General features: G+C 41.2%; 1 protein-coding gene across 1 annotated transcript in view; it reads right to left on the reverse strand.

The window, feature by feature from the left end:
* Positions 1 to 20,538, reverse strand: part of LOC147705971 (protein-glutamine gamma-glutamyltransferase E-like) — a 285,536-nt gene that overhangs the window by 247,499 nt on the left and 17,499 nt on the right. Inside the window, exons 2-3 of the mRNA XM_086932428.1 lie at positions 15,892 to 16,062; positions 12,625 to 12,870 (exon numbers count right to left, since the gene is read on the reverse strand). Of these exons, the coding sequence (XP_086788554.1) occupies positions 12,625 to 12,870; positions 15,892 to 16,062 (417 nt within the window). The remainder of the gene's footprint in view (positions 1 to 12,624; positions 12,871 to 15,891; positions 16,063 to 20,538) is intronic.

Raw genomic sequence — 20,538 nt, forward strand, 5'->3', positions numbered from 1 at the left:
GTGTGAGTAACTCCATGGATGAGTGACAGTCTGTGAGTGTCTGTTTACACTGATTGTATCTAAGGTTATATTAGAGTCTGAAGAGGTTCATCGTATTATCACATGAATGATATCATCAGTGATGTGATCAGTAATGTCAAATGAGATGTCATCAGTGATGTCAACAGTGATGTCATTTGAGATGTCATCAGTGATGTCATTTGAGATGTCATCAGTGATGTCATCAGTGATGTCACTGACCATGTCATGAATGATGTAATATGTGACATCATCAGCAGTGGATTGCGGGTGCGCGATATATAGTTAGTGCAACTAACTATATATGGAATTTCAATGGTTTTGTGTGAGTAAAATAAGGTTTTGTAAATGCGAATTCCTAACTATATATGGTCTATAACCTATGGTTTTTTCAGTGAATATATATATATATATATATATATGTATATATATTACCTACTGGCGGTCGCCAGTAGGTAGTTATAGTTAGGATTGTTTTCTATAGGAAATCTGCAACATTCTATTGGGAATAACTTTGGCGCCGCTTGAGGAATCTGACTGTAATTTTCCTTAAATTTGCCTCGCTTACTTTCTCCTTCCCTGAAAGTTTGGGGGGGATTCGTCAAGCGGGCCGAGATAAAAAGGGGGTCCCAAAACGTGTTTTGCCCATGTTACGTTCCATAGGGCGGTTGGACTCACTTTTAGCCCGAATGGCTGAATGGATTTCCACAAAACTTGGCAAAATTGTAGGGACTGGTAGCCCGATGTGCCTTTGCTATGTCTAAAGATATGTGCTCCAGTGGATTTTGAGCAAATTTAGGTTAAAAAAAGTATATATATCTGGGCGGAGCCTAACCACACATCTGATCTGATTGGCTGTCAGCACTTCATCCAAGAAGTTTTGGCAGCCATCTTGGGACCAATATACATGATAGCACCTCATTAAAAAGCATTGTAGTTAATAGAGGGTTTTAGGACTTTAGTTACATTATAAATCATTTGTTGATGGTACCATAATCATTTTAGGAATTGTGGTGTGTTCTAAGGTGATTTTACCATGTGAAAAAGCCTTCTGCTGTGATATCATGAATCATGTTTGAAAGAAAACTAATATCTCATGATTTTCCCACAGTGGTTTGGAAGGGGATCTATAAGCTAAACTGAAAGCATATTTTCTGTAAATTCACATTATCTTTCTCAGTCATGTGAGAATGAAGTCTGACATTCTCAGTAAAACATGTACATCCAACAAGGACAGAGACTGTCAGTTGATTCCTTTGTGTTCTACTGCAGCCTCCTAGAGTGTTCTAAAGAACAACTAGAGCGCTAACAGTCCTACTTATTACAAAGGTATAGCACACCTGAAGCCATTGTGATGGGAATAAAGTGGTAACTCTTAAAACATTTAATTTAAAAAGGAACAAAATGAGGGGGTATATTATGCCATAGAAAGTATTATTAGTGCTGCAGAAAGAAAAATTAGGGCACATTTTGAGTGACTTCTCAAATCCTCTTCTATTTCATTAAAAAATTCTGACATGCAGTCTCCCAAGATGGCCACCAGAGACAAAAGAGCCCAAATATAGCCCAAATATCACCCAGATGTAGCCCAAGTATAGCCATTGACAGATGGTCCCAGAGTGTTCTAAAGAACAACTAGAGCGCTAACATTCCTACTTATTACAAAGGTATGGCACACCTGAAGCCATCTTGATTGGAATAAAGTGGTAACTCTTAAAATATTTAATTTAAAAAGGAACAAAATGAAGGGGTATATTTTGCCATAGAAAGTATGATTAGTGCTGCAGAAAGAAAAATTAGGGCACATTTTGAGTGACTTCTCAAATCCTCTTCAATTTCATTAAAAAATTCTGACATGCAGACTGAAACATGCACTTTGAATACCAGCAGCAGACTTCCCTGGTGAGCAGTAGCTTTACTACAGTGATCTAATGAGCAACTAGAGTGCTAACATTCAGAATTTATGGCAAATGTGTGACACGTCTGAATGCCTTCTTGATGGAACCAAAGTAAACAAGCATTGAAAATGCAATAGATCTCGCCCTCGTTTAAGTTAAAGCCATTCTGTTTGTAATGAGGTGGCTTTTTAGCTTTGCTTTTAATAGTGTTTTTTAAACTTTCATGTAAATAACATGAATCTGTATGCATATATGTATATGTATGCATGCATTTATATTTGTATTTATATAGATAGACAGATTATATATGTTTATATATGTATGTATATATATATACATACACATTAGGCGTGGGCGGAAAATCCGTTCCGCTCGCGGATTTTGCGGATTTTCGGGAAATCCGCAATCCGCGAGATTTGCGAATTTCCCGCAAAATCCGCAAATCCGCGAGCAGCGGATTTTGCTCGCACTGCTCGCACTGTTCGCGTGAGTTCGCGCCCCGCGAATAAGTGCAAAATTGCAGAAATACGATCTTGGCAAAACTGAAAGTAACTACTTACCAGGTTCAAAAGTTCAGGCACATCATTAGTAGCCATTTCCTGTAGTGCTTCCTGAGGGGCCCCTCCAGAGTTCAGTTGCCAGTTGAAACTATTATGTGACCCTGCTCTGAACCTCAGAATAGTTACACATATGCCACAAAGGTCCTGAATTACAGCTAAGGGAGACAAGCAGGAGCCAGGCTGGAAGTTAAAATCCATTAATCAGCCCCTAATTCATTATTGTCAGTTGGGGCAGGGCAGGTGTTGTAACTAATTTTGCAACAATGAAAGCACTTAGCAAGTGCAAAAGATCACTAATCAGGGCGCACTAAGGAAGCAGGTGCCAGCTAAAAAAATATTCTGTGACACATTAATCAGCCCCAAATTAATTCAGGTCACTTGAGGCAGGGAAGGTGTGCTTTGCTTTGCCGAAAATAATGTACACTGGACAACCAGAGGGTGTAGTGATGAAACAGAGGGTGGCATGGGTGGGCCAGAGGGTGGCATGAGTAGTCAGAGAGTGGCAGTGGTGACAGAGAGTGGCAGTGATGAAGAAGAGTGTCCCAAACAGGCTGGACACGTAGAAACAACAAGTTCGCAAAACTTGCGACCCGACAGGTAAGTTCGCAAATTGCGAAATTGTAAAAACCCTCGCGAACTGGCAGAAACACGGGCGAACACAAAAAAAAAAAAATCCGCAAATTCGCGGGAATTCGCGGATTTTGCGGATTGCGAATCCGCAAATCCGCAAAATTCGCGGATTGCCAATCCGCAAAATCCGCTCATGCTTAATACACATACATATATATAAATGCATATGCATATATATGCATATATATGTGTATGTGTGTGTGTGTGTAGAGAGAGGTAGAGAGGTAGAGGTGTAGAGGTAGAGAGGTAGAGGTAGAGAGGTAGCGGCAGAGAGGTAGAGACTAGTAGAGAGAAGTAGAGAGAGGTAGAGAGGTAGAGAGTAGAGAGGGAGTAATAGAGAGTAGAGAGTGAGTAGTAGAGAGTCGTAGAGAGCAGTAGAGAGAGTAGCAGAGAGTGAGCAGTAGAGAGTAGTAGAGTGAATAGTATAGTGAGTAGTAGAGAGTAGTAGAGAGTGATTAGTAGAGAGTGAGTAATAGAGAGTAGTAGAGAGTAAGTAGTAGAGTGAGTAGTAGAGAGCAGTAGAGAGTGAGTAGTAGAGAGTAGTAAAGAGTGAGTAGTAGAGAGTAGTAGAGAGTGAGTAGTAGAGAGTGAGTAGTAGAGAGTAGTAGAGAGTGAGTAGCAGAGAGAGAGAATAGTAGAGAGTAGTAGAGAGTGAGTAGTAGAGTGAGTAGTAGAAACTAGTAGAGAGAGAGTAGTAGAGAGTGAGTAGTAGAGAGTAGTAGAGAGTGAGTAGTAGAGTGAGTAGTAGAGAGTGAGTAGTAGAGAGAGAGTAGAGAGCAGAGAGTGAGCAGTAGAGAGTAGTAGAGTGAATAGTATAGTGAGTAGTAGAGAGTAGTAGAGAGTGATTACTAGAGAGTGAGTAATAGAGAGTAGTAGAGAGTAAGTAGTAGAGTGAGTAGTAGAGAGCAGTAGAGAGTGAGTAGTAGAGAGTAGTAAAGAGTGAGTAGTAGAGAGTAGTAGAGAGTGAGTAGTAGAGAGTGAGTAGTAGAGAGTAGTAGAGAGTGAGTAGCAGAGAGAGAGAATAGTAGAGAGTAGTAGAGAGTGAGTAGTAGAGTGAGTAGTAGAAACTAGTAGAGAGAGAGTAGTAGAGAGTGAGTAGTAGAGAGTAGTAGAGAGTGAGTAGTAGAGTGAGTAGTAGAGAGTGAGTAGTAGAGAGAGAGTAGTAGAGAGTGAGTAGTAGAGAGTAGTAGAGAGTGAGAAGTAGAGAGTGAGTAGTAGAGAGTAGTAGAGCGTGAGTAGTAAAGAGTGAGTAGCAGAGAGAGAATAGTAGAGAGTGAGTAGTAGAGAGTAGTAGATAGTGAGTAGTAGGGAGGGAGTAGTAGAGAGAGAGTAGTAGAGAGTAGTAGAGTAGTAGAGAATGAGTAGTAGAAAGTGAGTATTTGAGAATAGTGGAGTAGGAGAGAGTAAGTAGTAGAGACTAGTGGAGAATATTCCAAAGTTTGGCACAGCACCACTTGCACAATAAGTCCAGTCAAATCATATCACTTAGAGTCCTTATTGAAGCGCTGAATCTTGGTGTATATTCAATTGCTTTTATTTTCCTTAAGTTTATGTACCACAGCCAGCCAAAACGTTTCGTTCTGTACAACAGAACTTCTTCAGGGCGTTCTTATTTCCTTCAAGTTATGTCGGTATCCTGTTGTCATATAACTAGATATTTCTTCCAAATGTTAGATGAGACGTAAGTACATTCTTATTCAAAGTGACTAGGTATCAATTTTACCCACACAATTCGGGCAGACTTGAGTAATTTATAGCATCCTCAAAGTCAGTCTTTCAAAAATTCCAAAGTATAGGACTTGATAATCCAAATCCGAATGTTTCTCAAGAAAAGTCATTTTCAATCGTTCGGAATATCGGTGTTTGGGCAGATATGACCCAGGGACCCCCAGTATGCAAGGGGAATTAGTCCCCCCTCTGCAAACGAGCCAGTGGCCTGTGTTGCAGAGAGGTGTAAAAAGGGGCATAGCCTAATTATACCTTTGTGCAATGCAGCCCCCTGGCGCATACTGGAGGTTCCAGGTGGGCTAGTTGGCCCCCAGGGACCCCTAGTATGCAAGGGGAATTAGTTCCCCCTCTTCAAACATGCACGGGGGCTGCGTTGCAGAGAGGTGTAAAAAAGGGTGTGGCCTCATTACACCTCTCTGCAATGCAGCCCCCTGGTGCATACTGGAGGCTCCTGGTGGGCTAGTTGGCCCCCAGGGGCCCCCAGTATGCAAGGGGAATTAGTTCCCCCTCTTCAAACATGCACAGGGGCTGCGTTGCAGAGAGGTGTAAAAAGGGGCGTGGTTAATCAGTTTAATACTTTGCTCTCCATAGCATATTGTCCTTCCACAAAATTTGCAAACAATTTTGAAATCTCCAAACTGGGTTTGGATGTTTGGGACCACCTCACTTGTCTCTGGACCCGATGGAGTGGGTTGCTTACTTTGGGAGGTGCTGGGTGAAGATTGAAGAGGGTTTCTGGTCAGTTCTCTGACCTCTGCCGCAGCATAGTTGTTTGGGTGCCGTCGTTGCATGTGGCGAATCATGGTGTTGTTGCCAAAAGAATACTTTTTGGCAGGGTTCCCCCTGGAAAGTACAGTGCCACAGATCAGACAAGTAACCTTTGGCGCATTAACTTTCTTGAGGCCCCTTGGGATTTAAAAAAACTCCCAGACAATGTGCTCCTTTGGCTTATAGGTGGTAGTATCTTCAGGCAGGTACCTCCTCTTCTTCTTCCCCACCACTGTGGTGTTGTGGTGGTCCTTGTGGTGGTGGTGGTGGTGGTGGCGGTGGTGGTTGAGATGCTCCTGCTGCTGCTGCTACTGTAGCCATTTCTCAGTACAAATAAGTACAAATAGGTCGGCAAACAGGTCTTCCTCAGTCAAAGTAAAAAGTGAGAATGAGGAAAAAAGGTGGGGGCTTTCATCTTTTGGAAAACAAAACTGTCCTGAACCAATGAAAAGTGTTATTTTCAGGTCACATGACACTGGCTTTATCATTTGGAAACCAAAACTGTCCTGAACCAATGAAAAGTGTTATTTTCAGGTCACATGACCCGACGCGGTTACGCTACGCGCCCCGGGGCGCGCCCGGGGGCGCTTACGTAGCGGAATCCTATGCGCTCGAGTGCTTCTGGGTGCGCTTACGCCGTGCGTATCACGCGGACGCGGCTACGCGATACGTCACGATGATGTTTTCGTTTGCGGCAATAGCGCTAACGGAACGCTCACCGGTATGCGCACCGGGGCGCGCCGCATGACTGCGCTTACTGGTGCGCTCACCGGTACGCGCACCAGGAGCGCTCCATGGCAAAAAAAAAAACCATGAACAATATACATAAAACAAATAGTATTACATAAATATACAATATAGGATTCATTATAAAAAATATTACATTTCATAGCTATAGAAATTTGCTATTAAAAAACCTTTGAAATGCACTGAAAAAACATAGGTTTGAGGCCCTATATATAGTTAGGAATTAGCATTTAAAAAACCTATGAAATTCACTGAAAAAACCATAGTTTTCACACCAGTTATAGTTAGGAATTAGCATTTAAAAAACCTTTGAAATTCACTGAAAAAACATAGGTTTGACATCAGTTATAGTTAGCTGGAAATTTTACTTACATAAAACCATTGAAATTCCCACGTTATAGTTAGTTGGACTCACTATAACTTGCGCGCCTGCAATGCACTGCTGATGACGTCACATATTACATCACTCATGACATGGTCAGTGACATCACTCATGACATCACTGATGACACCATCCTTGTGACAGAGTGACAGACCTCCTTTCAGTGTAATGTAACCCTTGAAACACATATTCAAAAATAGAAACTAACATTTTCGAAAAAATGGAGATACCCATACTAGTTACAACAACCAATTCAGTAATTCCACCATCTATATACACATCCACTCATTCACCAACAGTTCTATATAATCACTCATACATATACTCACTCATCATATGTAGTGATACACTTATACATCCTGTTACACACCGACAGTCATCCAAAAGTTACTCACACACATACTCACACATGCAAATAAACTATTGAACATCCATTTATTTGCATATACAACTATACACACACTACCACCTTACTTCTAACGAAACTTACACATACTTACTCTCTTAAACAATCACTTATAGAAACACATACTTATTTAAACAGGAACTCTTACAATCTCTCACTCTCTCATATACTCACTTTTATACATCAATACTCACATATACTAGATTAAAACATATGTCTTTACTGATAAAGACACTAGGGAGACATTCATTCACTCACTAACACACACATATGCACACTCATCCACCCATACAGTCCTGCACATATGCTGTCTTCAAAACACATACAAACAGTGAGTCAGTCATTGATGCATCTATTTGCTAAGTAATACCCCCACCAAACCATACAGACACTCATACTGATACTAAAAAAAATCTAATAACCCATATACACACACATGTAGCTACTCACCAACCCATGAAGCCACTTATACACAAAGTGAAACACTGATACATATATTTAAATATTTAAACATTACTCGCTAATATATGTATTCACTAAGATACACTTAATAAGCCAGTTAACCAATCCATTTTTTTTTTTAAAACATCCTTTTAGACACTTATTTAAACATTTATTCTTCCATCGACCTTTACATATACATATATAAAACATATTTATTTTTCAGAAATACACACATTCACTGGATGGTGTCATCAGTGATGTAATATGTGACGTCATCAGCAGTGCATTGCAGGCGCGCAAGTTATAGTGAGTCCAACTAACTATAATGCGGGAATTTCAATGGCTTTATGTCAGTAAAATTTCCAGCTAACCATAACTGGTGTCAAACCTATGGTTTTTTCAGTGAATATATATATATATATATATATATATATATATATATATATATATATATATATATATATATATATAGTGAGCTATATTTTTTTTATAAGGAGACATGTATGGTTTTTGAATGTGATACTTGGTGTATCTTGCTGTATGTTTTTGTTTTGTATCTATACACTGCGTATTTGCTATTATACAGTTTATTACGCCTCCCTCTTCATTTCTGGAGTCACCAGGTAAACCACTGGCTAGGTGGGGGATGTGGTTTGATGTTTTCAAAAAGTATCTGGGGGTGTCAATGTTTAGAGATAAGTGGAAAGGAAATTGCTATTACATTCGCTAGGCTTAAAATGAAAGTCTATCTTCAAACATCTACTGGAAATACCAGAAAATAAGGATACAGTTGGAGATGAGTACTTGCAAGCAGTCAACAAACTCAGGTTGCATTATGACAAACAACCAGAGTCTGATTCAGATAGAGATTTGATGGGTATGCGTGATATGGTGCTTGTTGTTGGAGATGATGTTTCTGCCACATCAAAACATACCATTGTGGGGAAGGAAACCTTGGTGGGTGATCCTGGCTTGTGTGTTAATCCTTTAGTTGACATTAAGTAGGGGAACACAATGATGAAATTGCTGGTAGATTCTGGAGCTAAGGTCACCATGATCACATTGGTTGTTTACTGATATGTGGTGTTACAGGTCTTTACTTCCTTCTGACTGGTCCCCTGTCTCATATGAAGAACGTAAAATGGAACTTTTGGGCTATTTTGAAGATGTTTTGCAATTCAAATGGAGGAAGACTAAGGGCAAAATGTATTTGTCTGCAAAAGGTCTAAACATATTAGGTTGGTTTCATCATGGACTTTTTGGAATGGTTCTTAAAGCAGGTGCCAAAGAACAAGTCCTGGTGGTAGATTATGAGGATGCAGAGTTTGGCTGGAGTAAAAAAATCCTAACATATTTGGAGAAGAGATGAGTAGCATTTGTGGGTTCGAGCACACAATCAATGTAAAAGAAGTGCCAGTGCCAATTAAATACAAGCTAATGCTAGTACTATCACAGAGTTTCTGAGAGAAATTTTCCTGATCGAGGGTTTTCCTGAGCATTTTGTTTCTGACAGTGGTACCCAGTTTGTATATAAAGAGTTAGAGTCTGGTCATGTGATGTCAGCATTCGAAAGAGCTCCCTATACCACCCACAAACCAATGTCCTTGTAGAAAGAATGAACAGAGTTTTGGGCAAATACTGTTATAAAGGCTGTCTGTAGAATGTTGTGTTTTTACTGCACCACACCTCATTCTACTACCAAGGTCTCAAAGCTTGAACTTCCAAGAAGTAGGATAGCCAATACCAATTTTCACCTTGTGTGGATGTTGAAATGGATTAGGAGTGCGTATAATGTACAGCAACTGTTGAAGTTAGTAAAGAAGAATGTAGGACTAACTCAAGAAAAACTGAAAATTTGGTATGACAAAAAAAGTGTCAAAAAAGTTGCTATTAGTATTGAATACTTGATTCGTATAAAATCTGCTATGCATTTGAAAAAAGGTGTTTGGGAACAATAATCCAATGCATCCCAGCTTTACCCTGCAATGGCACACAATTGGTTACAATGAACCAGCGCAGGCACCCGTGCGTCATGTTGCAAGGGTACCTGTGCTGCAAAAATGATTGTTTGTGTGCAGAAAGGGACGCCTTCCTGCACAAAATCAATAATTAATGGAATTTTCGTCTATCTATGCGTGCTGCAGAATGCAGGAAATTAGGAGAAATTAAAGCATTTTTCCTCGTTGCATGAGGAGTAGGATTCTGGCGCATTCCCGGTTTTACAAAATGTGAATCAGTCAAGTGCCATGAATGTTGCATTGGAACAGCCTCAAAAACACCCATGGAATGCATCTTTCACACAGAGTAATGTGTGAAAGGGGCCCATATTTACTGGGCCATAAAGAGTCATGAAGGGTGACTTAACAAGGCATTGTAAATATGTGCAAGCCCATTGTGCCACTCGTGTGTCTAAATAAATGACGCAGTGATGGCGCAACAGGCTTGCAAATAAGCCCCATAGTGCCTTGAATGTGTGTGAGAGATGTTTGAAATGAGTGCATTTATGTATTGGGAAGCAGTGGAGCACCCTGAGATGTTGTGTGATGTGAATTCTGTGTAGAAAGTTGAGGCCGTGCCTGGCTTGTGAGTTCTGGCTGTTTGAAGTTTTCTGGTGAGTTTCATGGTATAACCAGCAAAAAGTGTTGTTGTGTATCAATTTAGATTCCCTATGAATTTCCCGATTCATGCACTTTTATAGGTGTATTTCACATTGCCCTTATATAGGCATAGAAATCCAGTCCTTATGTAGGCATAGTCCATGCTACCCAAATAAAGGCATGGCTAGTTCCATCTGTTCATCTACGTCACAACGAGTTCTAAGAAAACCAGACTCTTAAGCTTTAGGGACATCCCCTTGCCTGGATATTGATTGCTCCAAGAACTCATTTATTATGCATGAACATCTATTCCTTAGGGGTTCATTCATGGCGTTCATATGCCTGACTTCTACGTCAATACTGGCATTCCTAAACACCTTCAAGGTATAAATATACCTTCACTTGCTACGGCAAAACATGGTGTGGGTCGGTGCAGTTCGACTACCTACTTGCACGACGCAGCTCGCCTCAGCAAGTCCCGAAGGAAGTCATCTCCCAAGCTGACTAGACACTGTCATCCTCCTGCCGAGAATGCAGCTCCAGTGTTTCTGACTCCCCTTGCGGGGTGTTTGGAAATCGAGTCCCAGGAAAGAGACACCAACCTCTCTCACTCTAAGTTATGGAGCTGATTGGAACCTAGAGAAGCCTTTGGCAATTCTTGGCAAAACTAAACTATAGCTAAAACAGCACCTACTTCTTCCCTCGTACTAGACATAGGTTAGGTACGCTGGGGTAGGATTATTTTAGACGCACCAGTTGAGTATTTTAGCCTGTGTTATTTATGTATGTATTTTTATATATGTCATAGCAACAGACCATGCTATTACAGTATTATTTTATATTACTGTTTACGCTGTATGCATTATACTTCGCATTCTGTCTTACGATTGTAGCAGTTCATATCTCTTGCATGAGAAAGAAGACTGTTCAATAAACTCCTTTTTATTGAAATGCCCGTCTCTATATTTCTCTGCACCTCTGTAGAAACGAAGCATGCACGATTGACTGAGTGAAATAGTTATCTATTGTTTCCACGACTCTGAAGATATTGTTCCGACTCTAAGGAAAACAAAGTTGTCATGTTTATGCGGTTGTCAGAAACGAATCCCTTCTTATTCATTCGAGAAAGTTTCTAGTGGCCTCTGAGTTAGCTGGCACACACACAATTAAGTTTAAACATACTCGATAGAGACATACTGACCTCAGTCCTATGTTAAAACTATGGTGTATGTAATTCCAATGCGCAGAGCCTATCAGGGATACATAACTACACTACAGTGTACCCGTAATACGATTAGTTGGTGACTAGGGAGTGAGTGACCGTATTTCTGGTGTTGCTTGGGAGCCATTTGAAGATCTTCATAATCTTCTGAGTGCGAAAGAAGGATGTAGTGACAGCTTTGATATGCATGGTCATGTCCAGTTTGCTGTTGATGAATCAGAGGTTCCTGGTTTGGGTGTCGGGTGGACATTTGGGTCCAAAGTCAGTCAGCCACCAGTTGCAGTCCCATGGTGAGGTGCTCTTGCAGAAAATCAGTACTTCTGTCTCGTCATTGTTGACCTGTGGTTATTCCTCCTATGCATAGGGAGGAAGAACCATGGGTTTAGATGGGTATAAGAGATCATTATATGGTGAGAGGGGACCATGGGTTTGGCTGGGTATAAGATTTACCAGCTTATGGTGGCTCTCCTCCTCCTACAAACCCTAATTGAGCCCTAGACTCCTTGTTGTGGGAGTGAAAAGCAGTAAAGGATCGATCTATTTTAAGTGACTGAGGGGCATATTATCAAGACAGGAGATATAATTATCGCCGATTTATCGGCAGAAAACTGCTGATAAAGCGGCGATAATGGGCTTGATAATATGCTCTATGGAATTCCAATCGAAGCGCTTGTTAGATGTCTTCACAGTTATCTGCCTTGGGAAGTCCCTGTCTACTTTGCACATGCCATTAACTGGTACATTCCTCAGTGGAATAGACAACTTTATTGACATTTTGCAGACAAAAATATTTTTAAAAGGGAAAAGTAGATTTTCTGTATGTACTGAACTATTTCCTCATTTGAGATAGATACTATATCTGGATGACTTCGCAGAGGCATCAAGTTACACTTACTGCACCTTATAAATATACAATCTTTCACTCATTCACTCGCGTGCTCACTCATTATGGAAGAGACGCCATTTACCTGCCCACTTTAATAAACAATCCCTCCTAAATTCAGCAGCAGTGTTGTCCTTTTTTTAAAAATTTATTTATGTTTTTATATATCGCAAACTTTATCCCAAGGTGTCAGAGCGCTTTACAATAGAAACAGCTCCATTACATAAGGACTTCGGAGTACATGAATTGCATAAAAGATACAAACAGATAAACGTTAAACTCACATAAGATTTTACATCAACAAAGAACAATCGACACACTTTCCCAGAGATTTACCATACCTGAAGCCCAAGGATTGAAAAGGAGCACTAGATTCCCGAGTTTGTGGGACGAGATTTTATTTCCCTCGATCTGAACGCTCAGGCTGTAGCGCCCAATAATGGCGTTCCTCGGACTTGAGATAGAAATTGCTAAGTATCTCGAAGATCCATTGCCTGCACTTTTAACTGCTCCCCAGGAGTTTGGCTTCACAGTTCTTGAAAGAGGGAACACAGCTCTTGTATTGGTGGCTTCTTCCGGTTGTGGCCCTGTGAAAACACAGCAAGAGGCAGGTAAAGATGAAACAATGCTATGCACATGTTCATAAGATTAAAGCACGAAAGTATCACTGTCTGCGATATATTTTGCGCACATCACATTTATATTGCAACAGTTTTGCGTTAAGCGCATCTGTGAATGAAAGGTATTGGTGGGATTTCAGGTGAGTTTGAATTGCATTATGTGTAACTTGTGTACACACTTTGGACTCAGTGTACACAAAGGATGTTTTTTAAAGCAATCAATCGTTCTGTAAACCAATGGGCAGATTTACAAGCCCCTTGCGGCACTTTTGCGTCACTTTTAACAAGGGGAAAAGGGCGCAAAAGTGGCTCAAAAGCCTTGTAAATCTGCCTCCAACTGCTTTGCATCACAACCCGTATTTTGCACTGAAGACAGTACACCCTGTGCAAAATGGCCATTACGTAGAATTTTAGGATCTTGTTACATCTATATTAACGAGACAGGATTCTCTTTGTGAATCCCACTGATTGGAATGAAAATTCCTGGATGTTACCCTACCATGGGACGCTAATATCTATCCCTATATTTGCTGAAAGCCTGCTCTTTCTTCAATTCTGCACAAGTCCCTTAAGAGGGTTGCAATAAAAAAAAATGGAATTCTTTGAGGAGACTTTGATAGAAGCATTGACCACTATCTGCTTCACCCAATGTTGAAAGCCCACATACAGACAGTTAGAAGCTATCCCTGAGGAACAGCTTCTATTTTATGATTGGATACCACCTCCTTTCAGTTGCTGGTGTAAATCAATGACAAATATGGCACTAAACCATTGAAACTAGAATTGCGATGCAGAAAGGGGAGGGGACATTCCTTTCAGCCAAACAGCAATGCGTTGCATGTTGCACAATGTGAGGTAGGAAGCATTTTCCCACTCGCAGTATGCCTTTGATACATTCTGCTTGCAGTACTGCGGTTGCAACACCTGTCTTTTTGCTAATAGCAGGCTTTCCAACCTCAAAACCCCTTAGTACATCAGGTCCTAAATGTATTGCAGATACTACTTATCCATTTGTACATGCAAATTGGAAAATGTTCCTTTGTGACCCTTGATGGTAAACATCGTTTACAATGCGGTGTTTACACCGCAGTGCCTTTACAACAATGCCATTACAATGCTAGTCGTTACTACGACTTGCGCTGGATGGCGCTGTTGGACAAGGAATGTTGTAATTTTATATTCCAACACCTTCCCTACTGTTACGTGGACTGGTGTTGGAATATAAAATTATAATATTTCAAAAAACGCGCCCTCCAACGCAAGTCGTTGTAATGATTTGCGTTGTAATGCCTGCGTTGTCAAGTACCGCGATCTAAAAGATTGCGTTGTACTGACATACATCCGGTAAACATTGTTTACAAAGCGTGTTTACACCACAGTGTCTTTACAACGATGCCATTAAAATGCAAGTCGTTACACCGACTTGCGCTGGATGGCGCTGTTGGACAAGGAATGTTGTAATTTTATATTCCAACACCTTCCCTACTGTTACATGGACTGGTGTTGGAATATAAAATTATAATATTCCAAAATACGCGCCCTCCAACGCAAGTCGTTGTAACGACTTGTGTTGCAATGCCTGCGTTGTCAAGTACCGCGATCTAAAAGATCGCGTTGTACTGACACACATCCACCATTGATACTGATGCATTAAAATGTCAGAGAGAACTGAATTGGCATCCCACAACCCTTAACCCTCCTCCACCCCCTCATGACAGCACAAAGTTGACTTTCCCACTGTTTGCCTCTAGATACCTTCAGAGAACTAGAGAAAGGACAAGGAATGGGCACTACAGAATACAAATGTATGATAGAGCCCTGTTTAACTTTTAATCATGCTCCTGTCGTCATGAAACCTGAAATTAGAGGTATCAAGGGCAGTGCCTGCGGGTCCAACGGGCATGCAAAGGTCTCAGCATATACTGCTAGTTACCTTTACTAACACCCAAGTTTGCAGAACTCTCAGGGGCATATTACCAACAACTAGCGATTATTATCGCTAAGTTGGCTTAGCTGGAATATTTCTATTGCCGCCAGGGCCGGACTGGCCATAGCGAGCACCGGGCGTTTCCCCGGTAGGCTGCTAGGGCGGGGGCCGGTTTTGGGCCCCTGGGGGGCCTTTTTTGTTACCGGGGGTCGGCAATGTCGGCCCCCGGTAACCAAATCGGCAGAAACCGGCCGTCGCAAACTGCTCATCTGCACTCCCCCTGACCACAGGGGGGCCAGCTGAGCAGTTTGCCAGGGCCGGTTTCTGTTCTCAGTCCAGCCTGATCGCCGCCCTTCACCTGTTATTATCGCTGAGATACCTTGCTATTAGCAAGGTTTATCTCTAAAACGATAAAAAGCAGGCGAAATGCGTGCATATCGCTGTAAATACAGCGATATTCACATATTATCGTGACAATGCTCTTAGCCAAGTTATCCACCTTCCATTGGATAACATGGCTAAGAACTGCTCTGGGCAGGCGTTCGCTTTTGGAGATATTCGCGCTTAGCGTGAATATTTCCAAAACTAAGCCATTGTTGGTAATAGGAGATAGCGATATTAGCGACTGTTTCCAGTCGCTAACATCTTGGCACGCCCACATTGCATGTCATTAGCGATAATTATTGCTGACATGCAATGCAGGCCCCAAGATGATCGCTATCGCCTACTAGCTGTCGCTAACTGGTGTTAGCGACAGCTTGGTAATCGGGCAATATAATTATCGCCGCTTTAGCGGGAAAAAGTCCAGCTAAAGCGGCGATAATGGCCCTTGGTAATATGCCCCTCAGTTTCCTAGGTCCATGTGTGAGTTACTCTTCCAGGACAGATTTTTTGGTTTGCATTCTGGGGCATGGTTCTAGATTTCAGAAAGGAATAATGATGAGTTCAAATCCCAAAATGAGAAGAAAGTAATCTGGAAAGAATGAACAGCTCACTCGAGGACCTGGGAGATTAGAGAGCCCTGCCATATGTGTAACACGAAAGTACTAGGAGCATTGTACCTGTCTCCAAAGTGAATGCAATGCGCTCTCTTTTAAGAGCCCTGTTGAAGGTGAGGCTAACTTTGAAGGGCTGTCCTCTCCTCAGGATCAGGTCGTTGCTGATGTATTTATCAGTGTGGTGAGACCTCCTGTTTGCTGGAATGTGCAGGTTGATAATCGTCAGTTCCAGACCTGTGAAGTAAACAGAAAATATGAACTCCTTGAGATGACTGCAAAGAGACTGATTGAAGACAGGTGGCAACAGGAGAAAGTTTAGAAGATGTGACTTTTTCAGCGGTCAAGGGAAATATTCATAAACAAGGAGACATATAGAGTAATATCCATGTGCATACAGAAGCCTGTGGTGATAGAGATACCCAGAAAGCAGAAAAATGGTTTGGCAAGGGCGTACCAATATCTTTAAAAAAAAAATTGAAATTATTTTTATTTTGCTCTCCTGTCTCAACGCTTCCGACACTCGAGTGAAGCAAACGGACGTCAGCAGCACCAGCACCGCCGTCCCATTGTCATCTTCCCACTTGGGAAGTTACTATTGGGGTATATGTATATATATATATATATATATATATATATATATATATATATATATATATATATATATATATATATATATATATATATATATATATATACTTTTCGACTTGGACGTCTGGGACAGAAAATATTTGTTTTTTCACGAATTGGAAATACTGATGAAGTACGCTATTGTGAGCTTTCTCTTGGGCTGAAGACGGCTGAAATGCCAGAAACCAGTCCTGGGAAGCTTGTTTCCGGTCCAGGGAAGGCATGGCTTGGCAGCTCGGGCTGGACTGTTCCCATGAGGCACAGGGTCAGACTGATTTGCATATGGCCAAGTCTGAACTGGGGTGGCAGAGTGGGCTAAAGAACGGTCATGGATTAAACCCAGATCTGTTGACTGGGTGTGAGTGTTTGATTGGTTCAGATGCTCCGTCCATCACCACCCCCTTTTGTACCGCTTTGTTCGCCATAAGTTGGCAGGGCATGCTCAGACGTGAGTCCCATGCTCACTTTGCCTCTGGATTTAAGCAAGCCGGGCTGAAGACGGCTGAAATACCAGAAACCGGTCCTCGGAAGCTTGTTTCCGGTCCAGGGAAGGCATGGTTGGCAGTTCGGGCTGGACTGTTCCCATGAGGAACAGGGTCAGACTGATTTGCATATGGCCAAGTCTGAACTGGGGTGCCAGTGTGGGCTAAAGAACAGTGATGGATTAAACCCAGATCTGTTGACTGGGTGTGTGTTTGATTGGTTCAGATGCTCCGTCCATCACCACCCCCTTTTGTACCGCTTTGTTCGCCATAAGTTGGCAGGATATGCTCAGACATGAGTCCCTTTCTCACTTTGCCACTGGATTCAAGCAAGCCGGGCTGAAGACGGCTGAAATGCCAGAAACCGGTCCTTGGAAGCTTGTTTCAGGTCCAGGGAAGGCATGGCTTGGCAGTTCGGGCTGGACTGTTTCCATGAGGCACAGGGTCAGACTGATTTGAATATGGCCAAGTCTGAACTGGGATGGCAGAGTGGGCTAAAGAACGGTGATGGATTAAACCCAGATCTGTTGACTGGGTGTGAGTGTTTGATTGGTTCAGATGCTCCATCCATCACCACCCCCTTTTGTACCGCTTTGTTCGCCATAAGTTGGCAGGGCTTGCTCAGACGTGAGTCCCTTGCTCACTTTGCCTCTGGATTTAAGCAAGCCGGGCTGAAGACGGCCGAGATACCAGAAACCGGTCCTTGGAAGCTTGTTTCTGGTCCAGGGAAGGCATGGTTGGCAGTTCGGGCTGGACTGTTCCCATGAGGAACAGGGTCAGACTGATTTGCATATGGCCAAGTCTGAACTGGGGTGCCAGTGTGGGCTAAAGAACGGTGATGGATTAAACCCAGATCTGTTGACTGGGTGTGAGTGTTTGATTGGTTCAGATGCTCCGTCCATCACCTCCCCCTTTTGTACCGCTTTGTTCGCCATACGTTGGCAGGGTATGCTCAGATGTGAGACCCTTTCTCACTTTGCCACTGGGTTCAAGCAAGCCGGGCTGAAGACGGCTGAAATGCCAGAAACCGGTCCTCGGAAGCATGTTTACGGTCCAGGGAAGGCATGGCTTGGCAGTTTGGGCTGGACTGTTCCCATGAGGCGGAGGGTCAGACTGATTTGCATATGGCCAAGTCTGAACTGGGGTGGCAGAGTGGGCTTAAGAACGGTGATTGATTAAACCCAGATCTGTTGACTGGGTGTGAGTGTTTGATTGGTTCAGATGCTCCGTCCATCACCACCCCCTTTTGTACCGTATTGGAATACCTTCTCATTATGCCAATATTGACATGAAAAAAATATAAAACTATTCGTATAGCACTCTGGTACCCTAAGAATGTGTCCTGGCAGCAGCAGGATTGTAAATAAGCATAAGGATTAGGCCTTCAGGAATGTCAAGGCTTTCAATTGTTTGCTGAAGGACAACTCGTTGATGATAAAGCCCTTACAGGCTGGTGGAGAATTCCAGTGCTTAGCAGCTAATGACTCAAAAGAGATGCCCCTTCAGTGACCTAGGTAAATTATAGATAGCTGTAGCAAATTTAATCGGTTGAGCAAAGGATTTGGGATAGATAACCAAGATACAGAGGTTCTAGCTTAAAATAGATTTGGTAGCCAAAACTGATTTGAAAATAGCCCATTTAGTCTCTAGCAGCCAACAAAGAGTAGTTAGATGCTTTGAGATAGACAAAAAGAACTGGAAAACTATCATCAGAAGAGTCATTTTTTATCAACGGTAAACATTGGATCAAGCAGGTAGGATGGTATGTGTGCAGGAATTGTAGTAGCATTCTGGAATTACTGTTTCACTGCAATCAGCAGGAAGCATATGAGCAACTTCGCAAAAAGCTCTTGGGAGTAAAAAAAGAGATCGTAGAGACCTTATTGATAAAAAGAAGAGCGTAGAGTCAAAGATGACATCCATATAATGTGTGTTGGTAATTAGTGGTAACTAGTTTGGTAGGATACCACGCTGATAACCACATCATGGGTGGGCCACTAAAAACGAGAATCTATTTCTATTAAACATAATGAGTTGAGTGGCGGTGTGGCTTTTGACCATCAAATGGCCAGCTGATTGCGGAGCTCTTGCCCGGTAGCCAGAAATGCTGAAGTATCCTGTTGTCTACGTGCTTATCGTGCTTTGGTGGTGGAGATCTCCTTATGATAAAGTATAAGGGAAAAGTAAACAAAAGTATATTACTTGCAAAAGAATTGAAAAAAATATTTTTATGTTATTATCAATTAATTGTATTGTTTTATTTTAAATGTAGAACAAACTAAAAAAAGTTACATCATTAGTAACTTATTTGGGATTTTGATGGTTATTATTTTGAATATACTAAATTTAAATTAACATTAATTTTCAGAACGTACAATTATTATGAAAGAATCCCACCTAACCTAAAAGAAAATATTTTATCATGTATTAATAATTACTAAAAGTTATGTTTAGAAATAATTCAAAGTATTTTCATTATATTATCAAAATGAATGTTGCAATATTTAAAAAAGTATACAGAGGTTATAAAAAGGTTAAAAAGAAAAAAATGTGTATTATTTTTTAACAATTAATTGAATTAATGTTTAAATGTAACTATTTAATTTTTTTAATTTAATTTAAGATTGTTCCCTACAGGGTTTTATTTTACATCCATACACCCATTATTTTCTATCAGAAGACTTTTGTAGTACCAGGGGTTGGCAATGTGTGGTACTGAACTTACTGCAGATCTGAGGTGGTGTGTGTTCACAACAATTTTGGGTCCCTTAGGGCTGTTTTAACGTTAGAAGTGCTGTTTTTGAAGAGGGATGAGCTTATTCTTCAATAGGTAGGTGCAAGTCCTTCTTTAAACCCTTCCTTACTCCTCCATAAAATCCTCTAATTTAGTAATAAATATTCCTCTTGTATCTGCTACTTCCCATCCCTCCCACATTTATTACTAAATATGTGTATATGTATTAGGATCTCCCCATAGAAAAGATAGCAGAGGGGGTGGAGGAAATTTACACTCATAGGTGTGTGAAATGCATTTCAGTAGTAAGTAGTACTGCTGTAGTACTACTTCATGAGCTACATAATTCAATTTGTGAATCAGGCACATAATTATTATGTTAATGTTGTTCGTAATGATATGTGTCAATTCACAAAAGACGAATTACCACTGAAGAAGTGGTATCAAATAGGACTGGGAACATGGTAAGAGTAAAATAATATATAATTGCCAAAGCAGCGCCACCCCTGCTGATTGTATTGGTCTTTTTTTAATGATATTTAATTGGACGAGACTCTAGAAACCATACCTGTGCCAGTTCAATCACAGAGACAGGAACCCGTTAAAAAGAAAGTATATTTATCCATAACATTATATTTATCCATAACATTATATTACAAAGACTTGTAGATTTTGGTAGATTGAGCTTTGCATCAGAAACTAGAAATGCTTGCTTTAATTTGCCCGAGTTACATTCAAGTAATAAAGTGGCACAAAGCGCTATTACCACTGTGCTGAGATAAGTGCACTATTCCATCTCTGGATTGTATACCACGCTTGCAGGCGTTTGCACTGCTTTTCTTCACTTTGCATTTCTTTGCTCTGATG

The sequence above is a fragment of the Lissotriton vulgaris genome, chromosome 7, assembly GCF_964263255.1.
Source record: "Lissotriton vulgaris chromosome 7, aLisVul1.2, whole genome shotgun sequence".
Classification (NCBI taxonomy): Eukaryota; Metazoa; Chordata; class Amphibia; order Caudata; family Salamandridae; genus Lissotriton; species Lissotriton vulgaris.